General features: G+C 39.3%; 2 protein-coding genes across 3 annotated transcripts in view; one reads left to right on the forward strand and one right to left on the reverse strand.

The window, feature by feature from the left end:
- afg1lb (AFG1 like ATPase b) overlaps positions 1 to 2,328 on the reverse strand; it is a 40,475-nt gene extending 38,147 nt beyond the window's left edge. For both annotated transcript variants that reach the window (XM_005730994.1, XM_005730993.1), the window contains exons 1-2: positions 2,199 to 2,328; positions 1,668 to 1,975 (exon numbers count right to left, since the gene is read on the reverse strand). In XM_005730994.1, coding sequence (XP_005731051.1) covers positions 1,668 to 1,975; positions 2,199 to 2,313 — 423 coding nt within the window. In that variant the 5' untranslated portion in view covers positions 2,314 to 2,328. The remainder of the gene's footprint in view (positions 1 to 1,667; positions 1,976 to 2,198) is intronic.
- A 775-nt stretch (positions 2,329 to 3,103) lies between these two features.
- On the forward strand, positions 3,104 to 20,709 carry snx3 (sorting nexin 3). Its single transcript, XM_005730995.1, has 4 exons — positions 3,104 to 3,349; positions 16,465 to 16,560; positions 16,894 to 17,018; positions 19,871 to 20,709. The coding sequence occupies exons 1-4, from the start codon at positions 3,188 to 3,190 to the stop codon at positions 19,974 to 19,976; spliced, it is 489 nt and encodes a 162-aa protein (XP_005731052.1). The 5' UTR covers positions 3,104 to 3,187; the 3' UTR covers positions 19,977 to 20,709.
- Positions 20,710 to 21,412: the final 703 nt, after the last annotated feature.

Genomic DNA, 21,412 nt, shown 5'->3' on the forward strand with positions numbered 1-21,412 from the left:
GTGTGTGTGTGTGTGTGTGTGTGTGTGTGTGTGTGTGTGTGTGTGTGTGTGTGTGTATTTCAAATCAAACAATCGAAATGTGATTGAAGTGCAGACTTTTAGCTTTAAATTCCAAAAACAGTTAATGCAAAGTTAATTAAAACTATTTTTTTTATACATAGTACTCTTTTTAGAGGCTCAAAATTAATTAGACAAAATAACGTGATGGAAATCTTTTGCATTAATGCCTGAAGTCTAAAACCCATGAACATCACCAAATGCTGCGTTTCCTCTCCGAGATGATCTGCTAGGGCCTTTACTGCAGCGACCTCGAGTCTGTCTACATTCAGTTTTGTCTTCAGTAACTGAAAAAAGCTGGTTGAGATCAGATGAGTGACTTGGTCATTGAAGAGTATCTCATTTCCTTGCCTGGAGAAACTTGGACTGCTTTTGCGGTATGCTTTTGGGTCATTATCCATTTGCACTGTGAAGCGCTGACCGATCAAGTTTTGCAGCATTTGCCTGAATCTGAACGGAGAGTATAGCCCATCACACTTCGCGATTAATCCTTCTACTTCTATTAGCATTTATGTCATCACAAGTGACTCAGTTCTACAGAGAACCATTTATGTCAATGCCAAAATACTTTTCTCATTGTCTCATTATTTTAATTCAAGTTCATCTTAGTTTACCCAAATATTTGTTTTCAAAACTACGCAAGCTCTCTTTGGTTGAGGTGTACAGAAGCAAAACTACAAAAAAATGTATCTCTCAATCAAATGAAGAAAGAAGAAGATGACATTTACCAGTGTCATGCACTTAACCATGTGTTACAACCAAGGTATGCAGAAGAGCGTCTCTAGACACACAACGTGTCCAACCTTGAAGCAGCTAAGACCACATCAAGTTCCATTCCTGTCTGCTCAGAACAGAAAACAGAAGCTATAATTCGCATGTGTTGACCAAGACTGGACAATAGAAGATTAGAAAAATGTTTCCTGGTCTGATGAGTCTTAATTCTTATTGCAACAATTCAATGGTAGGTTCAAAATTTCGTGTAAACAACATGAAAGCATGGCTCCATCCTGACTTGTATCAACGGTTCCAGCTGGTGGTAAAGGTGTCTGGGATATTATCTTCAGCCTTTTAGTACCAAATGAGCATTGTTTGAACACCTGAGCATTATTGTTCACCATGTCCATGTCTCTTTTATGACCACAGTGTAACCACTGCTTCTAATAAGATAACGCACCATGTCACATACCTCAAATTCTCTCACACTGGTTTGTTGAACATGGCAGTGATTTTGCTGTACTCAAAGAAAACCTTTGTGATGTGGTGGAAGAGGAGATTTGCATCATGGATTTAAAGCAACTGTGTGATACAATCATGTTAATATGGAAGAAAATCTCTGAGAAATGTTACCAACACCTTGTTTAATCTAGCCCATAATGCACTTCTGAAGGGGAAGGGGGGTATACCTAATAGAAGAGTGTATTATATTAGTAAGTATACATAGAGTGAAGAAAAAAAGTCCTGATTTTTGCAGTAACTGACTAGCTGTGGTATATATTGGGGATAAAAACGGGCAAGTTGTATCTTCTCTGAAAAGCCAAACCTGCCTTATTCACTCCAACCATGGTCAGCACAACTTCTCTGTGATGATACATGAACAATCATGTCATTACCTTTTCAGTGAGCTCACTGCCTTTGTTTTCGCCTGCTCTGGTGCTACTGTGATGTTGGCTGCTGTCATCTTTTGAGTTTAGAATGTCTTGATTCAAGTAGATACTGTTACTGTAGCTCTTGAGGGTGTGCTGCAGCTGGGCCAGCTGCTGGAGAACCCGTCTCTGTTGGGCATCCCTCCTCAGGAAGCCACCCTGAACGAGGCTATCAAAGTGCACAAGAGTTTCACTGGAGCCACACGTGTCTGCTGCTGGAGGATCCGACGAGCAGAACGATGCAGATGAACAGCATGCCCTCCAACTACTGTAACCTTGAAGCATTACACCAGAACACGTCAGTGTTACATGCAAACATAAAATATGCCTTGATATAGTATAATCTAGAAGTTATAATATGATTCCAGTAAAGCTGTATTAAAACATGTCGTAGCAATAAATGTGTAGTTGTAGCACACGGACTCTAGATAGAGGAAATACAGTCTGAAACATTTCCCGGACGGGTTAGACTCTGCACGTTGGCGCAGAGTCGCCTACCTTTTCCAGAGAAACTGCTCGACAAACGACAAATCTGACGTGAAATCAAAGGAGAGTCTTTGAGGAAAAACTTCAGTGAGCGACTGACAGCGGCAACAGCCGTGTAAGTCGCCATGATGTTTCAAAACGCTAAAACTTTATTGAGATTCATCCACACAAGCATTTCGCAATAGCACGACGAAGGGGCATTTAGAATATTTCAAATTTAAATAAATGTCACGAATGTATCTCAAATCTATAGTATCTATACACATAAACCTATAAGATTTTGCGTCAAAGGAACAATATAATTATACATTTTTATAAAATTTATAGTTTGTATTCTGTATTATGTCGATTTTCTTTCTCCGTTTTTGACTATAAACTGTTATTGATTGCCAATTATTATGACTAACCCTGTGAACTAGGTCTTTCAAGGAGAATAATATAATACTGACCATTAAATTTCTATATTTCGGTCGCTTGGGGCGTGACAGTAACAAGTTTCCGTTCTAGCAGTCACTTTATATTATTAGCTGTGTTTGATCTGGGTTGTAGGGTAAAATGAACACGTTTGTGTCTGTAGTGTAGTAATCGATGTGTGTAATGTGCCCGCTGGCAGGTTGTAAATAAATCGAGCAGGGGGGTGACAGAGAAGCGTCAGCTGAACCTCAGCTGATCGGAAGTTCAGCTCTACGGCATTTCAAGCTGGCGAGAGTAAATGACTGGGTGATACCGAAATTTGCGTGGTTTGCCTTCAGAATAAACTATGAAAATTTTATTTTTAGCTCTAGCAAGAACAATATTCACGTGGAGAAATTAAATAAAAATATATCTCATCTTTAAACTCGGATAAGTCAGGAAATCAGACCGTATTTTAACGTCAGTCTTCATTTTACATACACGGCATTCACCAAAATCCTTTATTTTGAAGGCCATCAAGGTGACGCGCATATTCGTAATCTGACTAACTTCACGCAATCCCCAGGCTGCTAGAAGGAAAGGGAGACATGGCTGAAACCATAGCTGATACAAGAAGGCTTTACACCAAGCCTCAGAACTTAAATGACGCCTATGGACCTCCGAGTAACTTTCTAGAGATTGATGTAAGCAACCCTGAGACGGTCGGGGTGGGCAGAGGCAGATACACCACGTACGAAGTCAGACTGAAGGTGAGCCTACCGTAACAAGTGCAAATGGCGCTAGCTTTTAAGCTACACACCTAAGCACGCAAACATATCTTTTCTGCAGTCACAGAAAGTTGTAATTTTTATGACATCACGATTTTTGCCCCCACTAAGACATTCAAAGGGTCGATATTTAAAAGTGTGGGCTATTAAGAAGTATCAAATTGTCCGTTGCTAAAGGAATTAGTCGACGCTTGCTAGGAAGCTAGCAGCCTTTATCTGACTGCACGGTTACCTGACGTTACACTGTCTGCTCAACGTTGTTGGTGTACATAAAGCTGTTTGACTGCATGTTAATTAAAAATGTTTGATAACGTGGTTAACGGAAACGGTGTCTGTGTCTTTTGACGGCGACATCGCTCCGGGAAAGAAGGGGTGTGCGCGCGTGTGTGTGTGTTTACATTAGCCTCAAGTGTTTTTCCACAGCGCAGCTGAAACATGTCTACAAATAAACTGCAGTTATATAACCTCGGTTTAAGCGAAACACATAACCTTCTCAAAGACTTAACGTCTTTCTGAACATTTGATCTCCAGCCACACCCCATTGTCTGAGCGCAAACCACAGATAACAGCATTGGTCACACTTAATGACAATCCTGAGGTGAGGACTGGCCTGTATGACTAAATGGTGCACTGGGACATAATGCGAACATTTTGGTTGGTATAGTATTTTACTTTGTAGCTTTTCTGACGTGACAAATCACCAGAAGCCTAAAGGAAAGCATACTTTTGAGTCAGCTTCTCTGGAGCTATAAAGACAGGATGCAGGATGCTGCCTGATCCTGTCCAGTTTCACCCACCCCCTTACAACACACTTCCTTCCTCCAACTTGTAGAGGAGAACAAAAGGTGTTTTGTTTTGTTTTTTTTCGTATAAAGAATTATTTTTGTCACTTTACTATCTATTTGGCTGTCAGTGTACATTTTTTTAAAAATGTGAAATTCTGGGATGGCAGCTAATGCTGTGTAGAAATGCAACAGTGTTGTTGAGCAATAGGTCAGGATGAGAACTGTTAGCGAGTCAGCAATTGCAAAACACATCCTATGTATCTTTCTGTTACTGCAACTTTGTGGTCAGAGTAAAAATTAGCCTTGAATCAGCTGAGGTCAGCTGATACATTTCTTTCAGTGTTGATACAGATCACTAGTAACCAAAATCAAACTATTAAAATAACAAATCATAGTCAACATTAACTCCAACACTAACCTTTGTTAGGCTTTTTGTATCTTAAAACTGTTGCAATGTAACAACAACAAAAGAACAAATGTATCTTTTTAAGATCTGTTCTCAAAGATGAAGTGTATTTTTTTTCCTGGGAACTTGTAATTATAGAAATAAATCACTGTAATTGCGATATTTGGCAAAATAGTTAGTTCAGTTAAGTATTTGGAAAATCTTGCAAAGAAAAGCGTCTAGACTTCTTTAAGTTACTTGAAGACGTTTCACCTCTCATCCGAGAAGCTTCTTCAGTTCAGAACTGAAACGTCTTCAAGTAACTTAAAGAAGTCCAGACGCTTTTCTTTGCAAGCTCCTTTGACTACGATGACCTGGATGACTGAGAACCTTCACAGACATATTTGGAAAATCACACTTTTTTTTTTTTTCTCGCCTCTGTCCACAACTGCTGTGGATTTTAATTAAACTCTCCAGATGTGATAGAACTGCAATGATGCACCTGCATCCTCATGACTTGGTGACAGCTTTAATTCAAGAAGCCTTGAACCAATTTTTATTCATTTTCCCATTTTTAGATGCTCAAAAATAATTAATAACTGACTGACATTTTCTTTGTCAGATGAGATCTGTTCCCTTGTTGTTTTATTGCAAAATAAGCAGATGAAAAACAAAGATGCCGATGCAAGTAAAGGAGGGCAATAGGTTGAAAACCTAAAATAAACCTAACAGAGAGATGGAAATGATCAGACTGGCCAAATCAGCAATACCAAAAGGTCTGAAAGACTACAGAATACAACTAAAATAGGGGGTTTCCGTGGTTAAGGAAAGCAGCTTCACAACATCTAACCAAGCCACGAGGCAGTCTACAGTCAAGAGATACCTTCATAAATGTAAATAACAAAGGGTTTACAACAAGGTGCAAATCACTGGTTGCACTCGAGTACAAGCAGCCCTGATTAGACTGTCAGAAACCATCTAGAAGAGTCTGCATAGTTTTGAAATAATATTTGAAACACGCAAACAAGATGAACTTGTACCAGAATGACTGGTGTGCATACTTCAATCATACTTGAAGAGAAAATAATGGAGAGGGAGAGAAGTGGCTCATGATCTAAAGCATGCCATATTACCTGTCAAACATGGTGGAGACATTTTTTTATGGCACTTTCATGTATGACTGTCAGTGGAATTAGTGTTTATTTATTATGTGACTGTTGAAAAGTAGCAGAATGAATTGTGAAGACTACAGGGCTATACTTTCTGCTGAGATTCACTCAAAAGATCCTGCAAAATGGATTGAACAGTACTTCATAGTGCAAATGAGTAGTGTCCCAAATCATACTGCAAAAGCAGCTCAAGTGTTTCTCAACTCAAAGAAATATTGTCAAGTTATTTTTTTTTTCTTCAAGTCGGTCTCCAGATCTAAAGTAAATAGAGCATGCTTATCACTTGCTGAAGACAGAGCTAAGGTTAGAGAGATCAGTTGGACACCTTTTGGAGTAAATGTGTCAAAGCAAGTCACAGGATGAAACAGCATATTAAAAGCACTCCTTAAAATGGTTAGCTTCTATAATTACCTTTGAGCCTCTAGAAATTTATATGTATAAAATGTCTGTAAATCCCCTGAAAGTCTGCATTTCTATCGTGTCTTGATAGTTTGATTTATAGTCCACTGTGGTTGTGTCCTGAGACAAGAGTTGTGTCATTTTCCAAATACTTATGGACCTGAATGTATCTGGCAATCCACCTTTGAAACATCAAACCTGCTTAAATCTGCAAATGCTTTTCTTTGATCCTGTTTATGGCACAGTACCCACAGTGTTGATAGGATAAATGTCTTACAAAATAAAAATGTAAATATAAACTAAAGGTCGCTTGCTCTATTATTGGAGTTTTAAATCATATCATACATGGAAACGGGAGTTGACGTGGTTGTCATAAAACTATAGATTTTAAGAGTTTTTTAGAACAATGAAAAGTTTGAACGTTTTTTATTTCAGTGACAACTTAGCAGTCTGCCTGTGCTGATAATCTCAGTGAAAGCTCCATGGTGAACAACTTGGACAACCTCGGACCGTTTGATTCAGCTGCTGCTGCTTTTGTCAGATATTAAATGTCATGCCTACATCAGGAATTTTGTGAGAATGTTAAAATATAAGTCTTATTTGACATGCAGACACAACAAGCAGGCAGTTAGATTCACGAGAAACGAAAAAAAGACACATTTTAGCTGGGTTAGCCACGAGGTAAACTTTGTATTTTTTACAGTATTTTCAAGCTTTAAGAACTCCTTTTAAAGGCTTGTCAGTTTTGCCACATAAGCCAGGCAATTTTGTATAAATGTAACTATTATTGGACCTTTTGTGTTCGATTTTAAATACACAGACTGTCAGACAGTCACTATAGGCTCATCTGATTGCTCCATCTCCTCATCTCTAAATTGTCATCTTGGTTGACTGACACCCCTGTAGTTACTGGCCCGGAGTATTTAGATTGGTTACCAGCCCTCAAGTATTTAGTCGTTTTCCTTTACCTTTAAGAAACGAGTTGAGAGGAGAGAAGCTGTCTCCAGGCATTAGCGTTGAATATAAGGCTACTGTACTTGATTAGCGTGTAATAATTAGCATATGCGTGTAATCAGCATTATTGTGCACCTCATAGCCCTGTGTGACCCTGCTTTGCATAAGACCACAGAAGAAGCGGTGCATCCCTCACTTCTCAACAAACGTGGTGTCAACTTAGCTTTGCTTCTCTCCTTCTCCTTTCTTTAGCTTTCTTTGGAAGCGTTTTACTCCATCTCCAGCCATTAAAGAGTGTTTGCCACAAGGCCTAGGTCTGGAATGCGTAGTGTTTGCTTTGCCCCTTCATTGCTTTTTTTCCCCTCTTCCCCCTCTTCATCTACCTTTCTTTTAATATTTCAGAATACTTGAAATATATCATCTCATTACTCTGTACTGTTTCCGTTCCTAACCTTTTCCCCTGTTCTCACTGCTGTCCCGCTATCCACCCCGAAATCGAGAGAGCTCTTGTGGCCGCAGTGAGAGAGTCTGCCTAATCCCCTCATTGAGAAAAGAGAAGAATTGAACCAGGCCAGGGTGGCTGGGTGGGTATGTGTGTGGTGAGGGGGAGCTGGAGCATTTACTCCCCATCCTCACCCTCCAACTCACCCCCCCACCCATGGGAGGGCAGAAAGCCACCCCCTCACCAGATTTCATCCTGTTGCTTACTTTCCCATTTTACTCCCAGCTGTGTGCAGTCACTTTCCTGGTTCATACCGTGTTACCATTGTTCCCCATGATAACTGAAATCATGAAGTTTGCTCCGAGACTGTTGAAATAAGAGTCATTCAGTTTGCCTGTGACTCACCGGCGGTGTTGGGATGCTCACAAAGTTAGTGGCGAGACAAATTGTTTAAACATTGTTTACTGTGGCTGTGAGGCATAGTCACTTGTTGGCAAACGGGCCTGCGTTTGGCGTTTGAAATTAATGGGATCAATCTCTCACTCTATGCATCAGTTTTTTAACGAAGTGGAAGCTAAGTTCACACCGAAAGGAGGCGGATATCTCATTTTGCATGAGCAGACTCGTAATGTCGGGGGTCATGCTGAAACAATGGATATCTGTTCCAATCCAAATCCCTTCGTTTTAAGGGTAGTTTTTGAAGTGGCTTATGGTTGCTTTTTTTTATGCTTCTGCACATGTTTCATGTTCCTAATGGAGAGAGTTGTTTTTCATGAGTCCTATCATATCACCTTAATGGTCTTTTACTTTTTTCTGTGTGTAGTGTCTGGTTTGGCGGACCCCCCCCCTCAATACAGCATAGTGTATTTGTTTGGACCCTCAGCAAACAGGGGGTTGGAGCTGGGATGGGGGTGTATGTGTGCGGAGTAGGAGGAATGGGTGATGGATATTATCAAAATTTTAGTTGGTTCCCATCTCATCCAGAGAGCACATTCAGGGGAGCGAACTTTGGGATCTCACTTTGTTTATGGATAGGAGTACATAAAAGGGCTCTTATAGCGGTGTCTCCCACTCTCACTCAGTCTTCTACCCCTCCTCTTCTCTTCTCCCATAGCTTCTCCCTCTCTCTTTCTTTCTCTTTTCCATTTGGGCACCAGGGTGAGGGCGGGGGCCTTTGGTCATTAATAAAATGGGGAGAGATGGTGTGTGTGGGTGTGTGTGGATTGTGGGGGGAGGAGGGGAGGCTTGTCAGGCACAGTCAAGTGTAATCCAAAGTCTACAGCATCCTCTTCGACAACTATTTTAATGGAAATGGGGAACATATTGTATCAAGGCTACCATATCCTACTTGAAATGACAGTATCAAAAGTGGGAGTTGATACTATGGCAACAAAGCAGCTTTTTGCCAGCTAGGCGAGTCGGAGAGAGGGTAGGCTGTCAGGCCGCAGAGGCCGGCAAGCGAGGGAACGAGTGAGAGAGTACATGGAGAGGCGAGAGCAAGAGACCCATAGCCCCAACTCTTTTGTTTGGGGTCTTTTTTTCCCATTTTGGAATATGATGCAATGAGATGGTATTATGTTGCCATTTTTAATGCTATTATTCTGAAAGGGGACTATATGGGAGGGGTGAGAAGGGGGCATGGGGGAGGTTTAGGATGTGCACTCTCAAACTTGACTTAATCCATCCTGCTAAAAGCTAATGCATGGTGGCCTTGAACTATTCTCTCAGGAGATGAGTGATCTTTGTCCCCTCTCTCCCTCTCTCTGTGTCTCGCTGTTTTTAAGGGTTCTGCCTCTTTTCAACCCATTTTCAATGAGCCTAAGGTATTGTGTCCCACACATTATGAATCACATGCTCTTCCTATGGAGCGTAGATTGCACCTTGAACACTCATAATTGAAAGTGAAGCAAGCAGATCCACTTTGAAGGAGGTACATGTAGCTTTATGCTCCTATTTTAATGATGTCTAAAAATCTATTTTTCCACCTTTGCTTTTAATGTGGCCATTAATTTCTCATTTCTGTATTTTTCTACCTTTGCAAATGTCCTATTTGTGCCTTTTGCTTGCCGTTTTGTCTGGCTTTCCTCTTGTATCTGTCTTTTACAAAGTGAGGAAAGCATCTTTTTTTTTTCTTCTTTTTTTTGTCCCTTTTAAAAAAAAAAACAAATAAAAAAAATCAGTTAATAAAATCCTAAGACCTGACTGGGTGTGGGCTGGTCCCCTGTTCTGATCACTGTGAGGGGTTAGTAAGTTGATACACCCTGGTCCTAACCTCTAACCAGCCATGAAAAGAACAGAGGCCGGGGAAACCTGATCTTTGACTTGTAGAGCTCTCACGCACCGCCTCTTTCTATGTGTTCGTGTTAGAGAGAGAAAGCATGAGTGAGACCTCTCATTTTTCAGTTCTGTCGTTTTCGTTCCTCCCCTTGTCCTGAAAGGCCAATCTCTTAATCACAGGGTTATGGTGGGTGAGGGAACTGAAAGGCCAGGTGACTTTCTTTCCTTACACTCTCACTGCTTGCTTCATTGTCTTGAGATAAGTGGTCTGGGTTCTAGTGTGCATGCAAGCAGGCTCGAATGCTTTGGACTATTATATTTACATTGTTAAATGTGTGACTGGTCAAATCCTGTGCCTAACACCTGTGCCTGCATACCTCCTCTGTCAATGTGTGCTCGCACATGGATAAGTGTTTTCTGTGTTCACGTGATGGGATTAGAGTCACGGCGGTGGCAGATTACCTGTAACTGTGATCTGTTGTGGTGGGGATTAACTTTGTGGCGCTCCATGCTGTGAGGTAACATGACGCAGCAGGGACGAACCACGGTGAGAGGAGAGCGGAGTTAATGCTAGAGCACTGGGGCGATAAAGCTAAGATAATCCACTTCTCCTGTGACCTGAGAACGAGGAGGAGTGAGGGGTTCATTGACAGCTTCACCTGGAAAGAACTTGAAATAATTGAAAAAGGAAGTTTTTTGGTGGGCTGTTTAGTCACACAAAAAAAAAAAAACAGTTGAAAGAGGGAGTGGCAAGTTTTTTTGTGCCCAGTGTAAGGAAATACTCCTACAGTTAATACAGTGTCACCTGAACCAGGTTATTTCACTTGGTTTTATGTTTTAAATGTAATAAATGTGGCCTTATTTATTTAAAATAATCTTACGAATGTCCTTTTTTATGTATAGTCCAGGCTCTGAATATTACATCAGTTAATATTTATTGATGTGATTTGGCGTATTCGTCCTAAGGGGGGAAAAAGGGGACTAAACGTTGTTTTCAAATCAGCTTGTTTATAACCCCAATTCCCAAAAAAATATTGCGATCCTTTGTGATTTGTGAATAAGACAAAGTTGAAAACTGTTCTGTGGTCAGACACATTGAATTCATCATTGATTCAAACTCTTTTTGGAAAACATGAACGCTGCATCCTCTCAGCTAAAGAGGAGTGTGACCATCTGACTTATTATCAGCGCTCAGTTCAAAAGCCTGTATGCATGTGGTATGGGGGTGTGTTAGTGGAATTGGCAGCTTGAACATCTGAAAGGCCAGCATCAATGATAAAAGGTATATACAGGTTTTAGATCAACGAATTCTCCCATATAGATAAGGTCTTTTTATGGAATTCCTTGCACATTTTGGCCAAGACATTACTAAACGCCATAGCATAGCTATTACAATAAATCAGTTTCACAAAAACAACAACAACATCTTTTTAATCTAGGGCTATGCTTAATCCATGCCTGGGAAACTGATCCAGTGTCCTAACTGCTGTTTTTCAAGGAATTGAATGCTTGGCAGTTTCAGGGTTAGTGCATTCACAATGTAAATAGCTTGCATGTGGTGCAGAATGGACTAAGGAGTTTGACCTGCAGTTGTGTTTTTTTTTTTTTCAATCTTTACTTAATGTCCATGTAAGCCTTGTATAGTTGACCTGAAACAACTGAGGAGTGACCTTTAAAGTACTATAAGTCTCTGTGACACAAACAGTATCTGCTATTTTCATATATGTGCTTTGTTGCCTATCAGTTCACATATTTCTGCCTGTCTCATCTGCCATGTAAATTAAACATTGAAAAATAAATCTTTCAGCAGTTACATCATTAAATACCAATGCCTCAACTCCATTCAGTAAACTCTTATGTTCACTACTTGGGCATACTTGTGTCAGTGTTGAGGGATCAGTTATTCCTGCAATTTCAGTTAGAAATTCCAGTTAGATTAAAACACAAAAATGTCTGCAGAGTCATGAAAACTTGTTAGAAAAAAGGCAGAGCAAACCGCTAGAAAATGGTTAAGCGAAATGTAAATGGACAGGTACTTGTATAGCACCTTTCTCCTCAGTTTGAGCACTCAAAGAGCTTTCTACTACAACTCTCATTCACTCAATCCCATACATTCATGCAGTGCTTTTATCTATGTCTAAGCACTTTTATCTAACGTTTATATGCACTCAAACTCCGATGGATGCAAAAAACGTTGGCAATTATCAGTATCAGGGTTTAGTATCTTGACTGAAGATACTTCTACAGATGGACTGGAGTAGCTGGAGATTGATCCACCAACCTTTCACTTGGTAGACAACCTACTCTACCTGCTCTTCCACAGCCACCTCAGAAGCTTTTATTATATGTTGGCATACAGGGCTTTCTTATTTACTGCAGTTTATTAGTGTTGTTGCATCCTGACTGTGAAACGTTAATAATTCTTTGCAGATTTCTGACATAGAGAGGTCAATCGCTGGATCTTATATTATGCGTTATTATGCTGACAAGTTAATGTATACAAACCTTTTAGTTGTACACAGGTGATTTGTGCCCTCTAGTGTGTACCAGTTGCGGTTTTGAGGTGGTCCATTTGACAGTTATGAAGTCCCGTGAGATTGAAAAGGAAACGGTCAGCTGAGAATATCCTATAAGATAAACGATCAATAGATGGCCAACTTTACTGTAATACTGAAATGGTTGGTAAGAAAGCAAAAGAAAATTGTGTTCAGCTGAACTCATAAATAAATCAGGAAAACTCAATGGACCAAAAGCACTGACTTTTTAAGTGAGATCACCTGTAATAGTATTCAAATCCACATTTGGAAGACGGTGGGGTATATTGATGAAGGGGTCATGTGAAAGATCAGTGTGTCTACACGACTCCAGATTTTAACCCAATCATCAGCTCAAGAAAACATTCTGTGCGATTGAGTAAATTGCCCAGGTAGCATTTATTTTACAGTTAAACATCAAACCAGTCGTGGTTGATGGGCGACTCTCTTCATCATTGCTAAGGGTGTGACAGATGAGTTTGTTCTTGCCCACTAAACTCGGGTGGGATCCATAATTTTGAAGGTTGAGGATAGGACAGAGCAAAGACTGAAGAAAACAAATGCCCATATTTTTCCCATTCAAACACCACAAGAGGAGTCTCAAGGGCAGAAAATGTGACTTAGTTTTGCAGATCAAGGGAAATAAAAAGGAAAAAGACTGAAAAGGGGAGACCATGAGAGAGAGAAAAGACCACTCCTGGTCTTCCTCCTCTTCAATTAGTCTTGCATAGAGCAGGCAAAGCTTCCAACCTCTCTAGTATCTCTGCTCCTTCTTTATGACCACGTACACCCACCTCCTTTCTCTTTTGTTCAGCCATTTACTCAGCCTTCTAGTTAACTCTCCATCCCCTTTACCGCACACAGTCACAGTTGTCTGCTCATCGATCAGTCTGCTGCTCGCGCTGTATTCATGCTGCACCTACTTGCTCAATTGCTTTGCTCTTGTGATTCCTTCTTCCATGAATTCTGACCCTCTGTGAATGTAGCCTGCCAATGAAATGCTCACTCACTCCCTCCTTGTTTGTACATTGTCATGGGATGGCCATGTGCTGTCAGGAATAGTGAAGAGCTTTGGCATTGTGCCGTAATGTGCTGTTTGCTTCAATGTTCTCTGTCAATGTCGAAACATCTCCTCTTTTTTTAAAATGAAATTCACTCTCAAGTGCTTGTCAACAGCAACTTGGAATTATGCACACATCTGTGTGAACGCACAAAAAAATGGCAAAGCATTCTGAGTGGGACAGACCTTGGTTAGCAAAATGTGGAATTTATTTTCGCCTTGAGGCCAATTTCAATTTTCTGTTCGGTTTGGTTCGATTTGAAGGAGTTTTTTGTTTCCCCCCCCCCCCCCCCCCCCCCCCCTTTTTTTTTTTTTTTACCAAGTCAGGGTAGATAAGACAAAGCTATGCCCAAAACCAAGTCAATAAAACCTTCCTCTCTAGCTCTTTCAAGTTAGCTCAAGCTCTCCCTGAAAGCTTTTTAGTGATAATTTTCTGATATTCATATGATTGCCACAGAAAGTACAAACCTTTGTTTTGTTTTTAGTTATCACATTTTCTTAAAACATGTTTCCAATAAATGAATGTCTTGGTGAGTTTGTTAACTCTTGGGGAACACTTAGGGCTGTTCGATATAACGATATATATCGGATGACGATATAAAAACATCTATCGTTTCATTTTATGCTATCGTTTGTTTCGTGGTGTCGCAAAATAAACTGTTTACGGCAATATTTTTTTCCACCGTTTTGATGGTCACTGTAGTGGCTATATTAATTTCTTAAAGTTCTCTCTTTCTCTTATTTTTAATATAACCACACTACTGACGGACAAGCGCCTGTTTTGGTTAGCAACAACAACTGTAACACCATCGCGTGTCCGCTTGTTTATGTTTCACATAAACCTTTCACAATAAAGCTCAAGATCCACTTGAGACTTTTCAAAATAAACTGAATCACATGAAAGAGCAGATTATTTACGGATGAGAAGTAAAAAAAGAGCCGCCAGGTGCTAAAAAATAAACCTTAGACTCAAACGTTAGAACAGGCTTTTCCCCGCAGCACGCCTTGTAATAAATACTCACAAAGAAAACGGCGGCCGTTACAACTTATGTCTAAAAATGTATCTTTTAATGCATCGGTTAAAACACTCGACTCCAGCTTCATGACGCACAGCTGGGAACACTTCCGACAAGTCGAGCTGCCCGAGATTCACAGAATTTACAGAAAATGTTATATTTTTGTGATTTATATCGTTATCAGGACGATAGAATTCTTATATCAGGATATGAGATTTTGGTCATATTGTACAGGAACACTTCCAACAGTACAGAGATACTGCTTTGCAGTTTGGTGGTTGTATCAAATAAAAGTACCCAGTACACTTGAAATAACAGAATTGGCCTAATATAGCAAACGAAAACAGAACTACAACTAGTGATTATTTTATTATCAATCAATCCGTCTGTTTTTTTTGTTTTTTTCTTCCTCAGTTGATTTAATATTTACCTGTTTTTGGTGGCGTTTACAATTGCGCGTGTAAACATCCCACATATCGAATTGAATGAATTTGTAGGCATGTAGAGTGAGGTCATGTTAACAAATCAATAAAATGTGGCTTACATCCACCAAGGTCTTTGTGGTCAACTTAATGTTTTATTTGTAAAAAATTAACAAAAACTTTGAAAGTGTGGTTGTTACAAATACACCGTATATTATCAACATATAAAAAAGTATTGTATGAAGATTTAAAATATGTCACATTTAACCCCTGACCTCTCTTCTCAAGGTCAGTAGTGAGTGAGCAGAAGGTCAAAGTGATAATAATGGTATACAGAGCTGTATAGATCAGGTATTTGGAGTATCCAATGCCAGCTTTTTATTATAACTTTATGTACATTAAAGTGACAGGTTAGAACTGTTTAAATAACAATTTTAGTACATGTATAATGTACCTGAATAAGAATTATTTTTTCAGAAAGTAAATTACACTTCAGATTTCTTTGTTTCTGGATCTGGAGGCTTTGTCTAAGCAGGGAAACCTATTGTTTAGGAGACCACTTCAATGAGTTCTTGCAGCTTCAGCGCTGGTATAAATGGTATGGAGCTGTGGTGATGACTCTGTTTGCATGAAAACCCATCGATACAGTGAGTGAGTAAATCTGCGATAGACTGGTGACTTGTCCAGGGTGTATCCTCCTCACCTGGTGTCAGCTTGGATGCAATTCCCACGGCACTGAAGTGGACGAGAGAGCAAGAAAATGGATGGATATGAAATGTCAGACAGTAGTACTCAGCTTTGAGTGCTCAGTCAAAAAGCACTATATAAGAATGAGTCTATTTAACATTTGCTTGCTTAGTTTGAGCAACAGTCAGAAGTAAAAATCAATCCCATAGTTGCTGATCAGTTTTCTTTTTATTTTCCATTCTTTTGAGCTTTAAAATAAAGATTTACTTTATCACATTGTGGTGATAAATCCATAACTTTATTTAAATAAAACTGGCATCATTTTCATTATCCTCACCATCAACCTGTAGGAACAGCAAAGTGTCTTAGTAAGCCACCTACACCTGTGGGATTGAGCCTCCAAAATTATATTAATTATAACTATTCTCTCACTCATTGGCTTGATGGCGATGTCCAGAATCTCCCATTAGTGCTTGATTACTTTGAAATCTGGTATCTGGTTACAGATTAGGATTTTCTTTGTTGTTGTCCTTGCACTTAGTGCCGACTCATGTCCTACGGACAGGTTCATAATCACTTTTATTCATCAGGATAAAAGTGATTACTTGGGACAGCTTTTAATGGATTTTGCAGTGATCTGTCCCTCCCCAGAGGGCAAGTGGACTCGAAGCATGGCAGTAAAATGCAAAAAGAGATATGTGGGGGGGAGAAATCATCCACACAAACTGGATTTTCCTATCACTTGCTAAACGATTCAATCGATATTTCTTGAACTCAGCTTTTTGAGCTTTACTTTGAACCACTCTGACTTACCTGAAATTTTCTAAGTGTATATCAAGCTACTTCTTGAAAAACTGTGATTTCATTTGAATAACTGCAGCCAGAGTTTAAGGACAATTTCTTTGTAAATCACAACAGCTCTTAAAACTGACACCTGTAACAGTCTGCAGCTTGTGTTTGTCCACAGACCAACCTACCCATCTTCAAGCTGAAGGAGTCTTCTGTACGGAGGCGGTACAGCGACTTTGAGTGGCTCAGAGCGGAGCTGGAGAGGGAGAGCAAGGTGAGCCATTGAAGTGAACTCCACACAAAGGCTGCTCGAGTACTTAGCTTATCAAATCAGCATATAACATTGACCACATCTGCAGTGTTTTGCTATGAAAGAGAAAGGAGTTTCGTGCATCTTTGGGTTGTTAAAGAACATTTTCTTCCCTGTCTAGGTTCAACCCATAAACAGTTTCAGAAATGACACACAAAAAGCATTGACAAAACCCATATTTAAATAGTTTGAGTTGTTCAAATTTCTCATAATTTATTGTAACAATTAAAAACTTTTAATTTTGCGCTTTCTTTCTTTCTTTTTTTTTTCTTTCTAATGGGAAATCTGTTCTCTCAGGTGGTTGTACCACCTCTCCCGGGGAAAGCTCTTTTCCGGCAGCTTCCTTTCCGAGGAGATGATGGCATATTTGATGACTCTTTCATCGAGGAGCGGAGACAGGGTCTGGAGCAGTTTCTCAACAAGTAAGCCTGTCCACGTCTCAGTCTTTATCCATTCTCCCACAATGCGTCCATGAGGTTAAAACAATTTCTTCTTAACAATTTCTTCTTTGCAGCTGCAGTCGTTTTCCGCTTCTGCCGTTGCTAGTTTAATTTTTTTATTTTTTTATTTAACTCTGCCGAACAATGAAGCACGTTGTGCAATAACTAGATTCAACTTTTTCACTTCTCTTCATATTGTTAACAAACTGAACCCTCGGAGACGGGCAGGTCTTTTTCCTCACTATCCTCCTTAATTCTCCTTTATAATTACCTCGCAAAGGACAAGAACAACCAAAGAGGACTCAAGTGCGCACCCCCACAACATAATTTTTCCCACATTTGTTTTGTTGTTGATGTGTAATTTATGTTAATTGCAGCTCAAATTACAGCGCGTGGTTCCACGGGATGGTGTGTGCACCTCTGCTTATTTTTGATCCAGCATGTCCTCGTTTTCAGCTGCGGAACAATAAAAGTTACAGTGTGATTGTAATTATTTGCTTTGATTGCAGACTTGGCCATTATCTTTGTTTCATGTGCAAATGCTTCAATGTTTCCTGTTGGAATATTAAGTGTGCAAAGACAGTTGAGGAACATTAAAATCCATAAATGTTTTTTTTCTTCTTCATTTATTTATTTATTTATTTATTTTTAAAGGAGACAAGAATGTGTTGGTAATTAAGATTTCTCCCTCCCTGTGCTTTCTGTGAATGAAACACTGCTGTTAATCATATTATTGTTCAGACTTAACACCGGCTGATGTGGCTGGCAGCATTGTTAAATCTGTGATTGAGAGCATTGTGAAGAGGAAATCTTTTGGAATGCTAAACATGATTATCCCTGCAAAATGAGTGAGGAGGAGGAGAAGAGCGAACAATCTTTTTTAAATTTTTTTTATGATAGGCTAGTCAAACATAATGCTGGCTTCAGGTAAGAGGAAATGGCTTAAAATTGTAAACATGCTCCTGCTGCACCTTACGTCCATATCAACATTTCCAAACCTATTAAACAGTATTTGTTGGTAGCTAGCCTGATGTTTCCGGTGACTGCCCTGGTATTTGACCTCTGGCTCAGTCCCTTTGCTGCTTAATTTGTATGAAATATTTTCCTATCAGAGGTTAAGACGCATGCATACAGTGCGTGTAGTCTTATCATTTTGATGTGTTCTGAGCAGTTTGTCGTTTACAAAAAGAGCCGTTTAAGGGTCTCAGGTGCACTGGCTCATTCTCGTTAAGCCGCTTTGCGTCATCTGAAGGGACATTGAGGGAAACTCGATGTCAGAGTGGCTTTAACAGAGCCCCAAACATCCAATATTTTCCACAAGAACTACCACTCTGACTGGGAGGGGGGTCATAAAATATTGATTCATTTAAGTCCTACTGGGATTTAAAGACGTTTGAGAACACCAAATACTCCAGAGCCTCTTATCAATCCCTCAAACTAGGATCAGAGTAACTTTGTGAAATAGTGGAAGGAGACAGGCAGTCTGCTAGTTTTCCTGTTTGCCTTGGTGTGACTTAATTCTATGTCTTTGCTCATTTCTGAGTCAAAAGGGGGGAAACGGATTACTACTCCCAAGTGAACAGTTTTTGTGACTGTCAATGTGTTTGTAAATGTGAGATAAAGTTGTCGTAAATTTACGGTTAAATGGCAAATTCAAATAAGAGTTACTCTTTTTCACATTCTTGGCCGATTAGGGAAATGTACTGTGCTGTACATTACTATATGTGGCAATATAGTTTATAATAATATCAATGATATATAACAGTAACTTTTAACCATTAAACTACCGATATGTTAACTAGATCAGTTCAGATCAGCTCTTTATTCTCCATTAGTATAAATTACTTTAGCGTAATTCTTTTTCAGAGTAGTTTAAATTATTTGTTAGTGAATCAGTGACATTGACTGAAATCTATCCCAAATCTAAACTGCACACTAAATTTAAACAGGTTTGACTTTGAATGCACTCATATAATATAATATAGTATATTTTAGAGACCGTAGGGAGATGACAAGTAAAAGGGTTCAAACAAAGGTGGGAAATTCTTTGCCTTTCACACACACAAAATAAGAGTGTTATAACTGTTTATAAATGGTGCCCATGTAACTTCAGGAATGCCTAATTGAAGTTGTGCACTTATTGTAGTGTTTGAAGTTCATTCTGTGTCGTCGGTGGTTAAGACACTGAACAGTGATCAGATTTTGTATTGCTGTTACTGCACTTACCTATTCTTACATATTTTACTCTGTTTTGTTGTACGACTGCTTCTTTGTGAAAGTAAATTTTACTTACCTACTCAGCTTGCTTATTAACTAAATTTAACAAAAGTTATACTTAAATGTTTTCCCCCCATATGCCACAGTGGCACTTTTGAAGGATGTGGCATATATGTGTAAATATATACTTTAAAACGCAGTTATACTCAGTAAAATTCTTTTAAAAGCATTGTATCAATCCTTATGCATTTACGTGTTACTAGAGTCTGATAGGATTGAAATACAGCAAAACACCTGACATGACCAGTTTATTGTGCAGGCTGTAAATAACCCATTAAAAGTGGGCGAGTCACTTTTTTTTTTTTTTTTTTTTGTTTTTTTTTTTTTTTTAAAGCATGCACACAAAAGATATCATCCTTTAGAAATACTTGCATAAAAATGTTGAATGCTAAATAATTGTCCTTCTAGCACAATTTAACAAAAAAAAAAAAAATCCCCACACTTCTCACGTCCATTTCAGTGATTCATGCAAAATCTTGTTTCCTGTTTGTGCTCATCCCTGTTTAAACTCATCAAAGCTTCATGTTTGAATGTCCACTTTTGCTTTTGTTTTCCAGAGTGGCCGGTCACCCTCTAGCTCAGAATGAGCGATGCCTGCACATGTTTCTACAGGATGAGTCTGTTGACAAGAACTACACCCCATCCAAAATCAGGCAAGCCTGAGGGGAAGAAAAATAAATAAATAAATGGATGGCTCTGCTTGGCCTGGTCTCTCTCTCAGCCCTGCTCAGCCTCGCTTGGCCCAACAACCCAAAGCTCTTTTCACTGCTCCAGGTTTCTCTCAAACAAACATTTTATTGACAATATCGCCCACCCCCCCACCCACCCGAAAAATTATATAATTCACTGCCTCTTTTAGTTTAGTTATCCTGATCGGTGTTTGTTTTCACCTTCTAATCAGAGTCAAGAATGTTCGACACGTAACTGTGGTTGAAAGTAATTTATAGCAATTTCTTTGTCTGGAAATGCCACTAACATGGATATATTAATGTATTTATCATTTAGCTATGTCTTAAATATATTCATTTATATAGTAACATTGAATGAGTGTTCTGTATATGCAAAGCTCTCGTAATGACCCACAGCGTTTCTTGTCCAGTACGGCATGTTGCTCACCACCGACCTACCAACTAAACACAAAAAACACACATGCAACGACGGGGGTTGACTTTCAAATCACACTTAGGTGTTCTTCTCCGAAAAAGGAGGCTTGCATATGTGTGCGTGTGTGTATATTGACCAGCACCTGCCCAATTATCACAAATGATTTTCTAGCAAGAGATTTACACAGAGGGAACTGCAGTATTTCTACTGGCTATATGCATTTTGAGATTTGTATACTGCTGTGCCATTTTTGTTTATTTTGAATATTTTCCAATAAAATAGGTGAAACGTCTCCACGTGTGAGTGCATTTGTTGTCGCTTCGGGCCGTTTGCCTGTCTCGCTACCCGCTTTGGACAGTCAGTCAGGACCAGTGCAGTCATCCTAACTTTATTGCACCTGTTTAATAAATACTGTGCAAGATGTATAAGGACTATAGCTATTCAAAGACAGCCCTGAGTTTGGACTTGCACTAGAGTGAGCCATGCTAAAGACACAAATGATGCAGTCTATGACTTGTGACAGATTAAGCTTGAATTAGTACAACATGTATTTGGGCCAGGTCACTATGCTTAATGAATGCAAGATCCAGAAGCTTTTTTTTTTTTTTTTTCCTTTACTTTTGTATCACATGTGCCACCACAATAAAAGTAAAAAGCCATTTCTTCTTGCCTTCAGGGCTATTTGTAAGGTCTGACCTTTTTCATAACAATAACATATCTGTACATTATTTATTTTTTAAGCACACTGCCTCCCACATGCTGCACATATAAGATGTGAGGACTTTTGACCCGTGCAGTTCCATGTAAAACTTTTGAATTTGAAGATGGAGTTTGATTGCAGCTTCATATGTCCTGTGAGAGCAAGCACTGCTCTGATTTTGGAGCGATTAACCCCAAATGAACCATTTTATGTAATACAAATCTCATTTGGTGGCAAAGAAAAATGTAAAATAATATGTTATTCATTACTTGATAAAGCACTAACAAATCAAATG

This window comes from Pundamilia nyererei, unplaced genomic scaffold (genome assembly GCF_000239375.1).
Source record: "Pundamilia nyererei isolate P.nyererei 1_Seehausen unplaced genomic scaffold, PunNye1.0 scaffold00041, whole genome shotgun sequence".
NCBI classification, from domain to species: domain Eukaryota; kingdom Metazoa; phylum Chordata; class Actinopteri; order Cichliformes; family Cichlidae; genus Pundamilia; species Pundamilia nyererei.

Coding starts and splice junctions, on each gene's coding strand:
- snx3 (XM_005730995.1), top strand. CDS start 3,188: ATGGCTGAAACCATAGCTGATACAAGAAGGCTTTACACCAAGCCTCAG. Junction 3,350..16,464: donor CGTACGAAGTCAGACTGAAG/GTGAGCCTACCG, acceptor GTTTGTCCACAG/ACCAACCTACCCATCTTCAA. Junction 17,019..19,870: donor CTGGAGCAGTTTCTCAACAA/GTAAGCCTGTCC, acceptor TTTGTTTTCCAG/AGTGGCCGGTCACCCTCTAG.